The sequence below is a fragment of the Meles meles genome, chromosome 10 (assembly GCF_922984935.1).
Source record: "Meles meles chromosome 10, mMelMel3.1 paternal haplotype, whole genome shotgun sequence".
Lineage (NCBI taxonomy): Eukaryota > Metazoa > Chordata > Mammalia > Carnivora > Mustelidae > Meles > Meles meles.
Genome location: NC_060075.1, coordinates 18,861,594 through 18,882,853, shown reverse-complemented (window position 1 = coordinate 18,882,853; position 21,260 = coordinate 18,861,594). Strand labels below are relative to the sequence as shown.

At 39.8% G+C, this 21,260-nt stretch overlaps 1 protein-coding gene across 1 annotated transcript in view; it reads right to left on the bottom strand.

Moving 5' to 3' along the window:
• SLC35B4 (solute carrier family 35 member B4) overlaps nucleotides 1–21,260 on the bottom strand; it is a 41,965-nt gene that overhangs the window by 9,180 nt on the left and 11,525 nt on the right. The window contains exons 3-7 of the mRNA XM_046020703.1: nucleotides 7,181–7,283; nucleotides 5,540–5,589; nucleotides 2,410–2,491; nucleotides 2,131–2,191; nucleotides 518–627 (exon numbers count right to left, since the gene is read on the bottom strand). Of these exons, the coding sequence (XP_045876659.1) occupies nucleotides 518–627; nucleotides 2,131–2,191; nucleotides 2,410–2,491; nucleotides 5,540–5,589; nucleotides 7,181–7,283 (406 nt within the window). The remainder of the gene's footprint in view (nucleotides 1–517; nucleotides 628–2,130; nucleotides 2,192–2,409; nucleotides 2,492–5,539; nucleotides 5,590–7,180; nucleotides 7,284–21,260) is intronic.

The window sequence follows — 21,260 nt, the reverse complement described above, 5'->3', positions numbered from 1 at the left end:
CGGCAACTTGAGGGGCTGTGCTGTGGATGTCCTCTCCATAGGGACAGACTGGAGGAAGAGAACAGTTAGAGGGGGCAGCTCTGGCTTAGCAGCTTCCAAAAAAGCAGCAGAAGCACAGAGAATTAACCAATGGAACTCTCCATCGAGTACAGAGCGCTCCCCGGAGGGATGCTGTCCCCCCTCTTCCCTCAAATGCTTGCCCATGTCCCCCTCTGCATGGGGTTATTGGAACTTATTTTCCTGTTCCAAGTTTCCATAGTGGTTTTACTCGATTTCATCTACAGGAACACTGGGGGTGAAGGTCCTTATCCGCAGACGTTGTTCTTGGTTATGGGACATGCTAGGTTCACACGGACCGATCATGAGCGGCTCACGCAGAGAACCGTGGCTCAGAATACACATTCATAGCCTATTAAAAATACTTGGTCCTTTAGTTACACCAGAAAAATGCATATTTCATTTGAAATAATCGAGTACGACTCAGTACTTTTTATCTCAGGCTCAAGAAATTGCTTACATTATAAAACAAAGCCTCCTTGGAATGTTTCCCAAATTGTTTGTACAGGGTCTCCTGGAAAATCCCCATCCGTGCTGACATCAGAAGTGCAAACGTTAGTGCCCCAATACCTGAAGAGACAAAAACCAGGTTATAAGACACTGGATTCGCTCATTTCCACACGTTTTCCTTAAGGACACTGACCGTTCTACATTTATTACAAGCCAGCTGTAGGACATGTACAAAATTTTTAACAGAAGTAAGAATCAACCACATTATCACTACCCACTCCTTGGTAGTCTGCTCTCTCTCTGTATTTATGTATATATTTTATGCTAACATGGGATCATAATGAATATACAAATGTACATCTTGCTTTCTTCACAATCCTTTTTTTGGATTTTTTTTTTTTTTTTTGGATTTTCCTTCAAGCCATTCATTAGAATTTTTTCCAAGGTATGAACCCACGGCTCCATGACTTTTACGTGGTGGGACCATAGTAAAGGTCTTACAACATGAGAATGATTAGATTACTTCCAATATTTCACCACTGAAATCAATGTATATCCTTGGACATAAATCTTTAAACAAAATGTTGATGATTTCCTTAGGGTAAACTTTCCCAAACGAAATTACAGAGTCAGAAGTTGCAGACATTTTTAAAACAATACATAAATTTTTCCAGAAAGGCTGTGTCAATTTCTACCATAAACAGTTTATACAAAAATGGTTGTCTTACTGCACCGCCGGCAGCAATGGGAATAATCATTTACTATCTTGCCATTTTAATAGGCCAAAAATAAAAAAGTACTGCATTTTGGTTTCAATTTGCACCTCTCTGATTCTAAGAGTACTGAGGCTGAACATACAGTGATCAGATATTAATTTTTCCCCATGAATTGTATATCCTCTGCAAATTTTTCTTATTGGATAAAGTGTTTTCTAACAGTTCATGATGATTTTTTTTGTGAAGAAGAGCAACGTTAAAGGGATAAATTTTCAAAGCCAAGCGGCAGGGAGATTCTAGTTCTTTCATTGCTATTTCTCTTCGGCTTCCTCTCACTCTGTTACTGCTGTCACGGACTGCACTTGGAAAGAGTTTCACCTCCGCATCCGACAACACGAGGTCAGAGCTCTATAGGAGTGGTCTAATGAATTCCACAAAGAGATACTCATATTTTTAAAAATTCCCTAGGAGACTCTGATGATCAGTCGGGTTTGGGAACACTCATTATGGAAAAGCTAACTTATGAAGAAAATGAATCTAAGATTTAGAAATGAGTCCCTTGGAAATTGACTGCTTCTACTCAGGAGACAGACCAAGAAGAAACGGAGGACTATGCACTCGCTCAGAGAGAGTGATAGGCAAACAGACGTGCGCTTTTCATTCCATACCAATGGCAGCCACGGAAATCGTGGAACCATGTTGTAGAATACATTACCCTGAACATGGACATTTTCTGTTTTCATGTTCTGAACACCGAAGTGCAGAGATAGGTGATCCCAGGTGCCTCTCTTTGCTGTGGCATAATCTGTTTAGCCAAAGCTTCTTGCCAAGAAACCCATCCCTTGGGAGAAAACTCAGCAAACAGACCTTCGGGGGCAATTAGCTTTATTGTAATCATTGTACTTGCCTAGCAGCCACCTTAGAAATGCCTGGAATCCATCATTCTCACTCGAGCTGGACTGGGAAGTCTAGGAAAGACAGAAAATACCAGGTAGAGAGACCAGAACTACATGCAACGTGCCCGGGTACAAAGGAATGTTCTGTGTTGCCCACTCCCCTCCGCTCTTCTCTTGCAGAGACCCAAATCCTTCCATGGCATAAGCATGTCACTGTACTGCGTCCATAAAACACCCCGGGGTCCCCACGGCAAGCAGGGAAGAGAAATGATTTGTGAAGCGATTCTTACCACCTGCTTTGCTGACATGAAAGTGCAGATAAATATCCCCACAGACACCAGGGCAATGGAGGTATATTTGAAAATGCTGTATCTGCGAAAACAAGAACGAAAACACCTCAGGAGAAGACAAGCACAGGTACGAACTTCCACGCGATGCTCCTAGTCAGATGCTGTGTGAGGACGCCCGTCAGCGGAATCCAGCGGACGGGCTCGCACACACAAGTCTGGGCGAGAACGAAGCAGGGTGCTGACTGGTGACTCAACTCCCTTTCTTGGCGTTGCTTAAAATAGTTTGTTAGTTTGTGGACCGAGAGGTTGTTTCGTCAGAACACAAAAACAAAAAAAGACATAGGCCAGACATGCTATGCCTTCCTGCTCGGGTCCCAGGGAAAGTCGGACACATCTGAGCTGCCACCGATGGCGCTTCCGGTCTTCAAGGACCCAAACCCAAGCGTCAGAGACACAGCACACAAGAGGAAGAACGGATCATTAGGGACAAGTAGCAGGATTCAGTGGGGGGCGAAAAAAAATCATTCAACTGCCCATTGTCAGGAGAGGGTTTTTTTTTTTTTAACACCTCTGACTGACTTAAATGTTTTTAAACGTCAGCGCAGTTGGATAAAGGAAGAAATATTACCCTAATAGGACCACTGGCAGTAAGAACAGTGGCATTTCATATTAACTAAAACAACATCATTAACATCCCTCTTGGGCTCGTACTGATAAAGCGGAAGGACTCAGGCAAGGACAAAAAGGAATTAAATTTACAGGAGGAGCCAGTCAAGGTTTTCTAGTTAAGTACTTTGTATAGTTCTGGTCATTTCACCTCGTAGCAGGCCAGCGGGCCTGGCTAAGCAGCAGATCGGGGCCAAGAGCAAACTGCTGGTGAGAGAGGCAGGATGAAGTAAGAGGCCCTGAGGAGGCAGATGGAAAAATAAGGGCACTCTGGAGTCTGGAAAGATCGAGACAGGGAGAGGTTTGTAATATAGGCCTAAAAATTAACAAAGGGCAGGATGAGGTAAGTATTGACTTGGTCTTCAAATCCTGGAATGAGGAACACACTGTGAACCTAAGGGGCTCCACTCAAAATACACAAAAGGAGATAATAACTTACAAATTCCTGATATTAGATGGTTATCTGAGGGGAATTCCTGCTCTCTGGGTGATACACAGCAAGGAGAGTCAACAGGGCTTACTTGGACAGATGCAAGAGGACAGACCCAATACAAGCTCTCCAGGGCAACGGAGATGATTAAGAAAGGCCCCTGATGGGGGCACCTGGGTGGCTCAGTGGGTTAAGCCTCTGCCTTCCGCTCGGGTCATGATCCCAGGGTCCTGGGATTAAGCCCTGCATCGGGCTCTCTGCTCAGCAGGGAGCCTGCTTCCTCCTCTCTCTCTGCCTACTTGTGATCTCTGTCTGTCAAATAAATAAATAAAATCTTTAAAAAAAAAAAAAAAAGAAAGAAAGAAAAGAAAAGAAAGCCCCCTGATGGCACCTGAGTGGCTCAGTTGGTTAAGCAACTGCCTTCGGCTCAGGTCATGATCCTAGGGTTCTGGGATCGAGCCCCGTATCAGGCTACTTACTCAGCAGGGAGCCTGCTCCCCCTCTCCCTCTGTCTGCTGCTCTGCCTGCTTGTGCTCTCTCTCTCTCTCTGTGTCAAATAAATAAATAAAATTAAAAGGAAAAAAAAAAAAGAAAGGCCCCTAACATTTCAGAACACTCTCAGGAGAACACATTCCTTTTAGAATATGTTCTTTTGTAGCCCTATTACGAGCAAACTCAATGGTTGGAAGGCCTGCGGGTCTGCCCCAATGTCAAGTCTACACTACCAAGAAGGGTAGCAGTCACTTCAATGTAACAAACCCATTACATATGAACACTTCTGTGGAGACCGGGAAAAGAAGTCAGCTGCAGTCACACTGTCACACTCATCTGGGAACTAAGCCTCCGAAGATAAAGGGTTCATGATAAGGAGCCTAGCAGGACAGGACAACTGTCCTTCTTACCACACAGCTCTTACTACTTAAATACTCTAGGTTGCCACAATTAACTGTCAGCACTTTCTAAGCTGGTAGAGACTTCTAGCCCTGGGGCTAGCTACCAAAAATAGAGAAAAGCTGGCCTGAGCTTGTACAATTGTGATCTTAACAGTGAGGGTGAACTTCCCCTGAGAAACATTCCAGACTGAATGCGCTGACTCTCCCCAGTGCCCTCCCTCCTTGGGAGTAAGGGGTAAAGCTCAGAACGAAGGTGAAAGACAAATACTTTGAGAAAGTATCCCAGGTGTTTCGGAGATTTCCCCGTCATGTCCCAGAGAGAGGCCCTGGTGACAGCTACATAGAATAGTCCTGAAAGTTTCTGTCCCATCTTCTTGGCTGTTTGGTTCTTTGTTAGGAATTTTCTCTCTCACATGGGTGTCGTCAGTTCATCATGTCGTACTGATAAACACCTTCTATGAGAGTGCTGTCCAAGAACTTCCACGAGGCTGAGAATGTTCCCTGTCTGGGTTCTCCAACATGGTCGCCAGTAGCCACGTGTGGCTACTGAGCACTTGAAATGTGAGAAACAAAATATTTATTTAATTTTAAGTAACTGAAGTTTATTTTTTATTTTTCTATTTTTTAAAAAATTTATTTAACAGACAGAGATTACAAGTAGGCAGAGAGGCAGGCAGATAGAGAGAGAGGGGGAAGCAGGCTCACTGCCGAGCAGAGAGCCTGATGCGGGGCTCGATCCCAGGATCATGACCTGAGCCGAAGGCAGAGGCTTTAACCCACTGAGCCACCCAGGCGCCCCACGTAACTGAAATTTAAATGTCAAGAGTCCCATGGAGTTAGTGGAGACCACATGGGACAGTAAAGTTCTAGATCAGCTGGCTTTGGAGGTTACCACGGTACTAAAGATGCAGGGATGACAAGAGCTATTCTGTTCTACACAGAGAAAAAACTCCAAAGCCACAGGTGGGGCCCCTTACCTGGTCCAAGGCCTTGGGATGCACAGCACCGGCACAGAGAAAACCAAGAAACAAGCTAGGTGATCGAGAGCAAACTTATCACCACTACGAGGAAAGGAATCCAGCCTATGGATGAGGCTCAGGATATCCCTCCTATACACAAAATATGAAAGTGTATTATTTACCTTTTCTTCAAAATGATAATTCCTAGGATCATGTTGGCAATGAGAGAACCCTGTAAAAGGAGAAAACAGTAAGAGAGTTTTAGTGCACCAAGGAAAGAAAATAACTCGAGATAAGTAAAAACATGGACAAGTAGGAAAAAGCCAGAAAGGAAGTGGTTAGGATGATTAATTAGTAAGGTCCACTTTTCTTACAATGGCAACAAGTAAAGCATACAAATTTGTTATGTAAATTAATAACACCTTCTGAAGATAACAATGAGAATAAAAATGACCAATTCTCTAAATATTGGTCAGAGCTGAAATTAAGGCTACCAGAAATAAATTATATTGTAGACTTAATTTTGTTACATTTTTCCATCCATTTATGAGAGCTTTTGCTAAGCTTCTCCTCTCCCCCGGTTTTAATTAATGAAAGAAGGCGTGCAGGGATCGTTCTCGTCTCTGGAAAGCTGTCACTCAATCAGCAAGAGTTTATTGAAAGTCTATTACGTGCTCCGTACTTTGAAAGTCACTTTTGTAATTATAATTAGCTCTGAAAAGTCCCTTTGAGGATAGTATCTTTAATCTCCCAGAAATGTCAGACTACACAGAAATGTTATAATTCCAATGGTCACCAATTCTGCATTCTTTTGCAACCCTAACTACATTCCCCTTGAAGTCTTTCCTGCTCTTCAGGGAGCACTCCATTCTTATGTACTTACATACAAACTACATGCAGATCTCCCTCCAAAAGTGAGAGGAAGAAAAAAACCTCTGCTGCTCTGGGAGAAACCCCATCTTCATCAAGAATTTCCTTTTATTGGGGCACCTGGGTGGCTCAGTGAAGCCTCTGCCTTCAGCTCAGGTCATAATCTCAGGGTTCTGGGATGGAGCTCCACATCAGGCTCCCTGCTCAGCGGGGAGTCTGCTTCCCCCCTGCTTCTGGCTGCTCCCTCCCACCCCCATGCTCTGTCTCTCACTCTCAAATAAATAAATAGAAATCTTTAAGAATTTCCCTTTATTTAGAGCACCTGGATGGCTCAGTCGGTTAAGCGTCCCACTCTTGGCTGGGGCCCAGGTGATGATCTCAGGGTCATGAGATCAAGCCCTGCATCAGGCTCCACACTCAGCGAGGAGTCTCCCTGAGACTCTCTCCCTCTGCCCCTCACTGCACCCGTGCATGCACACACTCTCTCTAAAGTAAGTAAATATTTAAAAAATAAGAATTTCCCTTTACTTAATGGTCTCAAAAGTCTCTTGCTTTAAAAAGTTAAAAAACCAAAAAAGGGAAGTACGAATTTTATGTACTAGAAGTAAACATAATTTTATGAAAGAAACCAAAAGTGGTGAGAAATAAGTTAAATAACATTCATAGCAAGTCTGAATATAAAATCGATCAGATGACGGAAATTAAACATGAAATCTGTTATCCAGGTTAGCTCCTTTTATTGATCACCCAGAAGATCTTAGAGGGATGAAAGTCAACTGTCCCCTCTCAGCCTTACTGTGCAGACGAAAGCCAGCCTTTGCTCACAAATCCAGGAGACCTTTCTTAGACGCCGAACTCTACTTGTTATAAGACCTTTCTACTTCTGTCAAGTGTTCAATCGACCCACTTAGGTTTCCCAGAAGCACACACGCCCGTCAGCAGGCAGCACTTACAGATCTAAATATCATATGCAGGGGCATGGCGATGTTGAGATTCAAGGCATAGTTGTTCACCACGCTGACCGTGAAGAACATGGTCACCATCACAGCATAGTACCTGAAGTGCAGAGATCACAGCACATCACACAAAATCTACTACTTCAAGAAAATCAAGTATAGAAGGAAATAGTTATGTTTGGTTAGAAAAGTATTTTGTTTTAGTCCCTCTAGATTAAAAGATTATATTGCTACGATAATGTGAAGTCAGTACTAAGTACATATAAAAATATATCCAAAGCCAGACTAACAAGGAAAAAGTCTGAACGATAGGCTATGTTTCAAGAAACACTATTTTAATCTTTTGAGTGTACTCAAAATATTTTTCAAGCAATCTGGAACTAGGCTTCAAAAAACATTATCTGAGGGGTGACTGGGTGTCTCAGTTGGTTAAGCGTCTGCCTTCAGCTGGGGTCACCATCCTAGGATCCAGGTATCAAGCCTAGCATCAGGCTCCCTGCTCACTGAGAAACCTGCTTCTCCCTCTCCCTCTGCCTCTCCCTCTGCTCGTGCACTTGCATGTGCTCTAATAAATAAATAAATCTTTAAAAAAAAAAACAACAAAAAAACAAAAACAAAAAACGTTGTCTGATAAACATCAATAGGTTTTTCAGTGAATGGATAATATTTACTATCATTATCACTTCTTTGTATGTCATGGTTAATTCTCCCAACCATTTCCTCTATATACTTGTTTCTACAGTTAATTTTCACAATTCCTTTCTAAAGAAAAGATGTGCTAAATTAAGGATGACTTTCAATCTAGCAACTGTTGAAATTATCTCACATTCCGAACTGGTGGCCTCCAAATTAATGAGGATATTATCTGACTGTTACGGAGTTGTATTTAAAATCAGGGCCCCTGTTTTTGACAGTTTATAGGTCCTTAATAATAAAAGCAAAAACCAAAAACCAAAATTCAGTAACCCTAACAACTTAAGGTAAGGGATAAATATAAATGAACAATTATGAATAAATAATTAAATAATTTTGGATTTGTAGGCCCCATTTTTATCTAGAAAATATTAAAATGCCTTTTGTGTATATCAGATTAAACCCTATAAAACTGCTACTTTTTTAGAGGTCAAAAGAGTTGAAAAGCAGCAATCTCCTATGATTCAATCGAATACATTCAAAAAGAGAAAAAAAATATCTGAAATAAATGGCTAGAGAATGCAGGGCAAAGGAAAATAAGTAGTTCCGTATCCTTCTGGAAATGGTGAAGGTCTCTGAGCACAGATCATCCCCATCTTTTTCATCTTGGCACATCTGAAGAATGACAGCACTGAGAGTCCAGTCATCTTCCTTGACAAGAACCTACCCAATGTTGCTGGTAGATATGGACCTACAAGCTCTAACCAGCAGCCATGCTGGGGTGAAATTAACAGTCTATCAAATTTGAGAAGCTTCACAATGAACGCAGGACAGAGTATTACACACACGCAAAATTACTGCTGTTCCAAAGAAAACCACAAATCCAAAAGCAAACCAAGACTTAATTCTGAACCCAACTACAGTTACAACCAATACCCCCACTCCCACTGCTGCCCCAGGAATGTAACCTTTTACCAGTCAACAAAGAATTTCCTGGTCAGTACCAGGGAATTTACTGATAGAGTGGGACAGCTGTTTTAAATGGCAAGCAGAAGCCTCCAAAAGGTTCAAAATTCCAAAACAGTCTCACTAAAAGACTCACTGTAAACAGCTACTGAAAATGAGCAAAGGTACCTAAAACAAGACTGTAGAATTGACATAACGGCCACTATTCTCCTCTGTCCTTTGAGTATTCATCCTAGTCAGCCTCCCATGAACTGCCTTGCACTCCAAACAGACCATCACACAGTTACTTGTAGAAGAAGACCAGTTGAAGCTACAGCCAATACTCTTCGCTCCTTGGCTCAAGGCCAAACTAAAGTCCATAGGTGAATAATTTCCTAAACCTAGGGAGGATCCTTGTGCTCGCTTCGGCAGCACATATACTAAACCTAGGGAGGATCCTCAAGAGTTTTTGTAAATACATTACTTCCTGAGCCCAGCTGAGCAAGGAAAATAAAAACTTACCTTGTCCCCTCCTTTACAAATAATGAAAGACAGTGGAAGAAAGGTAGACAGAGACAAGGTCAACCCCTCACCCCCACCCCTGCCCTAAGAGGAAACTGCCTTTGAAAGGATTATACGCCACCCTGGAAGGAGCCCTCCACCCCTTCCCATGTGAACTACCGGACAGGTAGATGAGCAGACAGGTAGATGAGCGTATGGACAAAAACCTGATTGGATGACAGGTGCACACATGGAGGGTTAATCAGATTAACCCTTACCAATCCCCCAATCTCCCCTATCTCAAAATTGTAAGTGTAAAAATTCTGACTATAAGGGAAAAAGAGTCCTTCTGGGAGAAGCTTGCATTCTTTCCCTGTGTCTTTAAGATGTAAATGTTCAAGATTCTACTGGTCTTCTCTAGGAAATCCTTTCTAGTCCATCGCCTTAAAATACAAATTTTAGATGGTCATTCTTATCAAGAAAAACATAAGGGGGAGAGGTCATTTGGAACTTGATTTGCCAGGAGAAATTCAAATCCTAAGTGTCTTCACAAATACTAAAAGAACTTTGACCATCTAGATTGATAACCTTATTCCATATCTACCAGAAAAACAACTGAGATCTAACTTTTACAACTAGTAAATTCTGTACGTACTTCATGGCAGCAAGTTAAAATATAAAGCCACAGGGGCTCTCTGTCTGTATGTTCATGTGTGTCTATACTTATATGTTGTCGCTCTGTGGTATTTTCTACTTCTGGGTGGTATTGCTACAATTAGTTTGTACAAGAGCTCTATTTAGTTGGTTTTAAGGCAACCACCTGTAAAGATTGGGCATTCTAAAACTCTCTGAAAAAAACTAACCCAAATATTTTTCAAGGTCACATGGTTTGGAAAAAATATCTGATATTTTAAGGCTGATGGCTTAATTAAAAAGACAGGTCTCTGGAGTTACCAACACTAAATATAGAACTTTTATTCTACTTCAGTTTACTAGTCCCCAAATAAGTTCATGTTGTCCTTTACAAGATCTGTCAACAAAAATTAATAGCTTAGGATAATGGCTGATTTTGTCTAATGTTTAATACAGTTTTTATATGTCACCTAAACATAGTTATTAAGGATAAGTAAATTAGATATAAACAAGATAAACATTTATAAATGAACTTTTCAACAATATTACATCTAAACAGATTTCCCAATGTTTTTATAACCTAAAAACCTTAAAGTTTTGCTGAATTAGGTTAAATGATGAATCAAATTGAATCCATTAAATATCTAAATCATTTCTAGAAGTAGGAGGACCCTAGGGTCACCTCATACTAGATAACTATCAAATCACCCTAAATACCCCAGAAATTGACCTGAAGACTAGGAGAACAAACTCCATAATTAAAGGCAGAGAAGGACCACATGGAAGAAGGTAGTAAGTGTGAATATAGTTTGGGAGAGAAAAGGACTCCAGGAGCTGCTGTTGCAGAGAAGGACAAGAGACAGACTAACACACGTGGGAGCCACGAAGAAAACAAATCCCCATAGCAACTGGCTTGGAAAGTGAGAGGGGCTAAATTTTGTGAGTTTTTGTGGAGCTTAAAGCCTGGAGTTCCGAAGGTCATTGGGTTTGGTTCAGATAAAGCCCCAAGGCACTGGGGCTGCTCTTGGAGAAAAGGGAGGGCAAACAGTCCGGGACACAGAACATGGAAATAGGGATTTGGAGAGGGCTTGGGGCACACTGCAAAGAGGTTAGCTGCTCATCTCTGACCTGGTCCAGAGAGGCAGCTCACAAAGACACCCCTCTGGGAACAACAAAGGAACTGGCAGAGCCATTTCCCTCCCCTACTCCTTCGTATAAATACAGAACCACCTCCGGGAACTAGCCCAGCCTGACACTTTCAACCTAAACTGCTTACAGTGCTGGAACTGCCCCTCCCAGTCATGCTTGCCTCAGACGCAACAAGACAATCCCCCTACCCCAGAAGACCAGCTCAAACCCCTGCCCACAGCACATCTTCTGACCGCAGTTTTGCAGGGCCTCGGCCCCAGCAGCAGTAGTGAAAGGTCTCATTTCACAAGCAGACCAGAGCACAACTTACTAAAATGCACCACATTCAGGCCAGACACCAAACACTGCCCACACAAGGCAAAGAAAAGCCTCTGTAAATGACTGGCCTGAAGGATCAAGTGGCCAGGACACAACAACAGACCACATGCTGTACACATCAGAGATATTCCCTGAAGTGGCAGGACCTGGGTAACAGGGGACACTACACTGCAGGGTACTACAGGACCTCAAGAACAGGAGATGTAGCTGACTTTCCTAATACACAGAAACACAGAGGGCACCTGGGTGGCTCAGTGGGTTAAGCCTCTGCCTTCGGCTCAGGTCATGAACTCAGGGTCCTGGGATCGAGCACCGCATCAGGCTCTCTCTGCTCAGCAGGGAGCACGCTTTCGCCTCTCTCTCTGCCTGCCTCTCTGCCTACTTGTGATCTCTCTGTCCCTCTGTCAAATAAATAAAATCTTAACCCACTGAGCCACCCAGGTGCCCCCGAATAAATAAAATCTTAAAAAAAAAAAAAAAGAAACAGGCATAGAGACTGAGACAAAATGAGAAGACAGAAGACTCTGTCCAAATGACAGGACAGGAAAAGGCCACGGACAGAGACCTAAGTGAAACAGATAAAAGTAATATGTCTGATAGAGAATTTAAAGTAATGATCATAAAGATACTCACTGGACTTGAGAAAAAAGTGGAAGACATGAGTGAACCCTTAACAAAGAAATAACAAATAACACAGCAGAGATAAAGGAAGGGCTCAATAAATAAAATGAGAAATATGCTTGATGCAATAAATGTAGGCTGGAAGAAGTAGAGGAATGAATTAATGACCCAGAGGTTAGAGTAATGGAAAGTAATCAAGCTAAACAAAAGAGAAAAAAGAATTATGCAAAATGACAACAGACTTAGGGAACTCAGTGATTCCATCAAAAGTACTACTGTTTGCATTATAGGAGTTCCACAAGGAGAAAAAAAAGGGGACAGAAAATTTAGTTACAGAGATAATAACTGAAAAGTTCCCTAATCTGAAGAAGTTAACAGATATCCAGATCCAGGAGGCACAGATAACCCCCAACAACAAAAGGAGATCAACAAACCAACAAATCAACAAAAGGAGATCCACACCAACACATATAATAATTAAAATGGCAAAACATATAGTTATAAAGAAAAAAACTTAAAAGCGGCAAGACAAGAGAGGACAGTTACATACAAGGGAAACCCGAAAAAGTTATCAGGGGACTTTTCAGCAGAAACATTGTGAGCCAGAAAGAAGTGTATGATATATTCAAAGTGCTGAATGGGATAAATCTGCAGCCAAGAATACTCTAGCCATCAAGGCTGTCATTCAGAATAGAAAGGGAGATAAAGAGTTTCTCAGATGAACAAAAACTAAAGGAGTTTGTGACCACTCAACCAGCTCTGCAAGAAATATTAATGGGGACTCTGAGTGGAAATAAAAAACCAAAAGTAACAATATGAAGGTAGGAAACACAAAAATAAAAAACTAATATTTTTGTAAAATATGAGTCAAGGAACTCACAGAATAAAAGGATGTAAAAATATGACACCCTATACCTAAAATGTGGGGAGGAGAGGACTAAAGAGTAAGTTCAAATTTAAACAAGCATCTACTTACTATGGACCATTATATGCAAAAAATGTTATATTATATATATATATATATATATACACACACACACACACACACACACACACACACATATATATATACATAAACTTAATGGTAACCACAAATCAAAATCCACTAATAAATACACAAAGAATAGGGAGAAAAAAATTCACATTACCACTAAAGAAAACCAGCAAACCATGAAAGACAGACAAAGGATCAGAGAAAATCTTCAGAAACAACCAGAAAACCAGTTATAAAATGGCAATAAATACATATCAATAATTACTTTGAATTTAAATGGCCTAAACACTCAAAAGATATAGGGTGATAAAACGGGTTAAAAAAAAAACAGACTCATTTATATGCTGCCTATAAGAGACTCACTTTAGACCTAAAAACATCCACAGATTGAAGTGAAGGGATGGAGAAACATTTATGCAAACTGATGTTGAGAGTATTTAATATCAGACAAACTAGACTTTAAAACAAAGACTGTAAAAAAAAAATAGAACAAAGTCTGTAACAAGAGATAAAGAAGAACACTAAATAATAATATTAGAGCCAATCCAACAAGACATAAAAACTGTAAATATTTATGCACCCAACACGAGAGCACCCAAATACATAAAACAGTTGATAGCAAATATAAAAGAACTAATTGATAATAATACAGTAATAGTAGGGGACTTTAACACCCCACTTACATCAATAGACAGATCATCTAAACAGAAAATCAATAAGGAAACAATGGCTTTCAATGATACACTGGAACACATGGATTTAACAGATGTATCCAGAACATTCCAACCTAAAACAGCAGAATACACACTCTTTTCAAGTGCACATGGAACATTCTCCAAAACAGATCACATATTGGGCCAAAAAACAAGCCTCAACAAATTCAAAAAGACTGAAGTCATATCATGCATCTTTTCTGACCACAATGCTATGATATTGGAAGTCAACTATGAGAAAAAAAAAATCCGTACCAATCACAAATACATGGGGGTTAAAATACCATGCTACTAAACAATGAATGGGTCAATCAGGAAATAAGAGAAGAAATTAAAAGGTGCCTGGGTGGCTCAGTTGGTAAGCGTCTGTCCTCAGCTTAAGTCATAATCTCAGAGTCCTGGGATCAAGTCCCTTGTCAAGCGCCCTGCTCAGCCGGGAGTCTGCTTCTCCCTCTCTCCCTGCTCATGCGCTCTCTCTTGCACTGTCTTTCTCTCTTAAATAAATAAAATCTTTTAAAAAAAGAGTAGAAATTAAAAAGTACAACAAAAACAAATGAAAGTGAAAACAATGGTTTAAAACCTTCAGTACGTAACAAAAGCAGTTCTAAGAGGTAAGTTTATAGAAATACAAGCCTACCTCAAGAAGCAAGAAAAATCTCAAATAAACAACCTTCCTTTACACCTAAAGAAGCTGGAAAAGGAACAAATGAAGCTTAAAGCCAGCAGGAGGAGGTAAATAATAAGGATTAGAACAGAAATAAATGATATAGAAACTAAAAAGATAATAGTCTTTTTGGAGTTCAATTGATGAAAACAGGAGCTGGTTCTTTGAAACAATAAAATTGATAAATCTCTAGCCAGACTTACCAAAAAGAGAAAGGAACCAAATAAATAAAATCACAAGAGAGGAAAAACAACAACCAACACCACAGAAATACAATATATTTGAATATTATGAAATATTATGAAAAACTATACACTAACAAACTGGGCAATCTAGAAGAAATGGATAAATTCCTAGAAACCTATAAATTACGAAAACTGAAACAGGAAGAAATAGAAAAACTTGAAGAGATCAGTACCGGCAAAGAAGTTGAATCAGTAATTTAAAAAACTCCCAACAAACAAAAGTCCAGAACCAGATGGCTTCACAGGAGAATTCCGCTAAACATTTGAAGAAGAGTTAATACCTATTTTTCTCAAATTATTCCAAAAAACAAAAAAGGAAGGAAAAGTTCCAAATGCATTCTATGAGGCCAGCATTACCCTGATACCAAAACCAGATAAAGATTCCACAAAAAACAAACTACAGGCCAATATCTCTAATGAACACAGATGCAAAAATCCTCAACAAAATACTAGCAGACCGAATGCAACAATAAATTAAAAATGTCATTTACTAGGATTAAGTAGGATTTATTCATGGGTTGCAAGAGCAGTTAACGGTATTTGCACATCAATCAATGTGATACATCACATCAATAAGAGAAAGGATGAGAACCATATGATCATTTCAATGGATGCAGAAAAAGCATTTGACAAAGTACAACATCCATTCATGACAAAAAACCTTCAACAAAGTAGGTTTAGAGGTAACATAGCTCAACATAATAAAGATCATATATGAAAAACCCACAACTAACATGATCCTTAATTGGGAAAATCAGAGCTTTCCCCTAAGATCAGGAACAAGACTAGAATGTCTACTCTCAACACTTTTATTCAACATAGTATTAGAAGTCCTAGCCATAGGAATCAGACAAGAAAAAGAAATAAAGGCATCCTAACTGGTAAGGAAGAAGTAAAACTCTCATTATTTGCAGATTACATGATACTATGTATAGAAAACCCTAAAGACCACTACACCCTAAAGACCACCCATAAAAACTACCCTAAAGTCTACAAAAAATTGCGAGAATACATGAATTCAGTAAACTTGCAGAATACAAAATCAGTCTACAGAAATCTGCTGCATTTCTATATACCAATAATCAAGCAGCAACAGAAAGAGAAATTAAGAAAACAATTACATTTACAACTGCAATAAAAGCAGTAAGACACCTAGGAATAAACCTAATCGAAGAGGTGAAAGACCTGTGCTCTGAAAACTAGAAAACACTGATGAAAGAAACTTGAAGACAACACAAAGAAATAGAAAGACATTCCATGCTTGTGGATTTGGAAAAACAATATAAATACTGTCAAAACATCTATACCACCCAAAGCAACCTATACATTCAATGCAATCCCTATCAAAATACCATGAACATTTTTCACAAAGCTAGAAAAATCCTGAAATTTTTATGGAAACTCAGAAGATCCCAAATAGCCAAGACAATCCGGGGGCCGGGGCGGGGGGGGGAGCTGGAGGCCTCACAATTCCAGACTTTAAGTTTTATTACAAAGCTGCAGTAATCAAAACAGTATGGTAGCGGCACAAAAAGAGACACAAAGATCAATGGGACAGAATAGAAAACCCAGAAATAAACCCACACAATTATATGATCAGTTAATCTTTGACAAAGCAAGAAAGACACCCAATGGGAAAAAGACAGTGTCTTCAACAAATTGTGTTGGGAAAACTGGACAGCAACATGCGAAAGAATCAAACTAGACTTTTTTTTTAAAGATTTTATTTATTTATTTGACAGAGACATAGCAAGAGAGGGAACACAAAACAAGGGGAGTGGGAGAGGGAGAAGCAGGCTTCCCGACAAGCAGGGAGCCCGATGCAGGTCTTGATCCCAGGACCCTGAGATCATAACCTGAGCCAAAGGCAAACATTTAAGGACTTGAGCCACCCAGGTGCCTCGATCACATTCTTAAACCATGCACAAAAATTCAAAATGGATTAAAGACCTAATGTGACATATGAAACCATAAAAATCCTAAAAGAGCACAGACAGTTAACTTCTCTGACACTGGCTATATCAACTTTTCTTTAGACAGGTTCCCTGAGGTAAGGGAAACAAAAGCAAAAATAAACTATGGGAACAATATAAAAATAAAAAGCTTCTGCACACAGAAGCAAACAATCAATAAAACTAAAAGGCAGCCTACAGAATGAGAAAAGATATCAGTAAATGACATACCTGATGAAGGGTTAGTACGCCAATGCATAAAGAACTTAAAAAACTCAACACCCAAAAAACAAATAATTCAATTAAAAAATGGGCAGGACATGAACATTTTTCCAAGACACACAAATGGCCAAGAGACAATGAAAACATGCTCAACATCACTGATCATAGGGAAATGTGAATCAAAACTACATGTGACACCACCTCACACGTCAGGATGGCTAAAACCAACAACACAAGAAACAACAGGTGTTGGCGAGCATGCAGGGAAAAAGGAGCCCTCTAGCACTGCTGGGGAACACAAACTGGTGCAGCCACTGTGAAAAATAGTCTGGAGGTGCCTCAAAAAGTTAAAAATAGAATTACCCTATGATCCAGTAAGCACATTACTGGGGACTTACCCAAAGAATACAAAAACACTAATTCAAAGAGATGCACCCCGATGATTAAAGCAGCATTATTTGCAACAGCCAAGATATGGAAGCAGTCCAGATGCCCACTGACTGATGAACGGATGAAGAAGCTGTGATGTGTATATAGATACAGATATAGATACCCGGACACTATTCAGCCATAAAAATGAATGACATCCTGCCATTTGCAATGACAATGGATGGAGCTAGAGAGTATAATGCTAAGTGAAGTAAGTCAGAGAAAGAAATACCATACGATTTCACTCATATGCGGAATTTAAGAAACAAAATAAATGAGCCAAGGACAAAAGAGAGAAAGAGACAAACCAAGAAACTGACTCTTCACTATAGAGAACAAACTGATGGTTACCAGAGGGGAGGTGGGTGGGAGATGAGGTAGGTGATAGGGATTAAGTAAGTGCCCTTGTCAGGATGAGCACAGGAGGACATGTTGAAGTGCTGAATCACTATATTGTACATGTAAAACTAGTATAATGCTTTATTTAATTAATTGGAAGTAAAATAAAAACTTGAAAAAAAAATCTAGATCAGGGCGCCTGAGTGGCTCAGTTATTAAGCTTCTGCCTTCAGTTCCGGTCATGATCTCAGGGTCCTGGGATTGAAACCCCGCATAGCATCTGGCTCCTTTAGTCAGCAGGGAGTCCGCCTCTCCCCCTCCCTCTGCCTCTGCCTCTGCCTGCTGCTCCCCCTGCTTGTGCACTTTCTGTCAAATAAATAAAATCTTTAAAAATCTTTAAACAAACCTTTAATAAAAAATAAAAAAATCTTTAAATAAAATCTTTAAAAAAAAAAATAAAATAAAATGTAGATCATTTCCAAAAAAGACAAAATACTGAAACATTAATTACTAAAACTAAGTTGATCGACTTTTGGCTTATTATAGGGCAACTAAGATATTTGGATATGTTAATATTCCACTGGCAAATTTAAAATGGCATATGCTTTTAAAATTTTTGAAATGTATTCATAAAATTCAAATTCAAAAAAATGCTGGTAAAACCCACAGCTCACCATTGCTTTCTTCTTCATTTTCACTGGAAATTAAGGTTTCTCAGGGTTAAGAACTCTAATATACATAATTAAAACTACTAAAAATAATGACAACATCTCTGTACGGCAGGAAAGTAGGGTGTGTTTTCAGGAGAAAAAGGTGTGAGAAATGGAAATAATGTAGCCAGGGTCCAGGGGAACACGGACACCTGGCTCCGAGGTTCCCAAACAGACCAGGTTTGGCTACTGGCCACTCACAAAATTCAAGGGCAGAGACAGGAGTAGTGGTGAAACAAGGAATTTATCTCACCAAGGCCAACACCGGAAGACAGAGCCCTAGCACCTGAGAGACTATCTCCAAGGCACCGAAGATACTTCCAGGATAACATGTAAGAAATGCGGAGCAAAGGTGGGTGGATACGCGCAGGTGAGAAGAGAAAGTCAAATTAACCATTGTCTTGAACTGAATCATGGGAGTGGGAGCTCGCTGGCTCAGGGCCGACCCTACTGCTTGAGGGGTTAGTTTTGGTTCCCGTCCTGGGATGCTTTGTCCACAGGGTCTTCAGTCTGAGCCCAGAGACAAGCTGGAAAGAAGCCAACTAGAAAGTCTGAGGTCAAAATAGAGGCAGCCAAAATCCTCTTTCAATACATTTTTTGTGAAGGGGAGAAAAAGTAATTTTGTCCTAAAATGAGACTGGTTGTTTAAAGGGAAGGAACAAAGGACAAAATTGGAATATAGGGGGGAAAAGTTGTAAGAGGTTTGTGGAAAAATAATCTTCTCAAACAGGAACTTTCATGTGCGGTCAACCTAGTAAAGATTAAAACAAATTTGTTTTCAAAAAAGGGTTTTGGGGGGCGCCTGGGTGGCTCAGCGGGTTAAAGCCTCTGCCTTCGGCTCAGGTCATGATCCTAGGGTCCTGGGATGGAGCCCCGCATCGGGCTCTCTGCTCAGCAGGGAGCCTGCTTCCCTTCCTCTCTCTCTGGCTGCCTCTCTGCCTACCTGTGATCTCTGTCTGTCAAATAAATAAATAAAATCTTTAAAAAAAAAAAAAAAGGGTTTTGGAATGCCTGAGTGGCTCAGTGGTTAAGCCACTGTCTTCAGCTCAGGTCATGACCCCAAGGCCCTGGGATAGAGTCCCCCATTGGGCTCCTTGCTCAGCAGGGAGCCTGCTTCTCCCTCTGCCTCTGCCTGCCAGTGCATGGGTGTGCTCTCTCTGACAAATAAATAAATAAATAAATAAATAAATAAATAAATAAAATCTATAAAAAAGGGTTTTAAAATCAAAAGCAAGCTGGTGCAAAATTAGATTTTGGTTTTTCTCTCTGTTGAAAGGACAAAGTTTTCTTGGGCTTTTGGTCATTTGGGTAAGACTAAAAATCTCTTCACCTTTTAAGTATTAGATTTTGTAGTAATCTGTGATCCTATTTAAAGTAGGCAAGGGCTTTAAAATCTTTTTTAAAAATATTTTTGACTGGGCCATCTGGGTGGCTCGGTTGGTTACATGGCTGCCTTTGCCTTAGGCCCTGCTCGGCCGGAGTCTGCTTCTCCCTTTCCCTCTGCCCTTCCCTCTGCTCATGCTCTCTCTCCTGCACGTTCTCTCTAAAATAAATACATAAAATCTTTAAAAAATGTATGTTTGACTAACTTCCTAAAACTAAATTCTAAGCGAAGCCTTTTTATTTCTCCCTAAGTGAAGTCTTTTTGACCTAAAATATTCCAAAGGACTTGGTAAATGAATTAGGCTTATTTGATATGTAAATTACATGGGAAGCACTGTCAAAAAAAGTAACACTAAGCCTTTATACTGTATTTGTAAGACTGTGGCTCACGTGGATAAAGTCCACTCCGCTTCTACAAAAATAGTCCCTCCCTGCCAGACTTGTGACAATCCTAATGTCCTTGTAACATGGCAACCTCTGAAATGTAGACAACGTTTTATTTCAGGATAGAAAAAAAATCTAACTGTGCCCCTAACTTTTCACAGACAAAATAAGACATCCTAGTGGTCAACTCCCCTACATTTACATTGCTGAGCTAATGGGGCCTAACGGGGCACTTGGGTGGCTCAGTCAGTTGAGTCAGGTTGAACTCTTGATTTGGGCTCAGGTCATGATCTCAGGATCTGAGATCGACAAGTCCCACATGAGGCTCCATACTCAGTGGGGAGTCTGCTTGAGATTCTATCCCTCTTCCTTTGCCCCCTACCCTAAAATAATATATATATATATTATATAAAATAATATATATATATATAATATATATATAATTATATAAAATAATATATATAAATATAAAATATATAAATTATATATATTTATATATTATATAATATATATATAAATATAATAATATATTTTATATATATATTATATATATATAAAATAATATATATATATAAATTATAAATATATATAAAAATATATATATAATATATATATTATATATATATTTATATATATAAAAATATATATAAATTATATAAAATATATAAAATAATATATATATATTATATATATATATAATATATAATTATATATATTATATATATATATATATATATTTTTTTTTAAAGGGCCTACTGGAAGACATTCATGATTCAGAATTCACTCCTTTTCACATACTCCTATTTCCCTGATTAGAGATAAATGTAAATGAAGCTAGGATCAAGAACTGCTTCTTGGGGCACCTGGGTGGCTCAGTTGGCTGGGCGGCTGCCTTCAGCTCAGGTCATGATCCTGGGGTCCTGGGATTGAGCCCCGGATCGGGCTCCCTGCTCAGGAGGGAGCCTGCTTCTCCCTCTCCCTGCCACTCTGCCTATTTGCGCTCTCCATCTCCCTGTCAAAAAAATAATGAAAATCTTAAAAAAAAAAAAAAGAACTGCTTCTTAATTCTTAAAATTGCTGCAAAACCTGTTAGCAATAGCAGCCCAATGAATATCCTTAAAGTTTCTTGATAACAGAATAGCTCTTAACTCTCTATTGGCTGATGAAGGTGGTGTCTGGGCCGCAGCCAACATCACCCCTGTGAACCCTGAAACTCAGGTAAGGTCAAAGAACAAGTCGCTT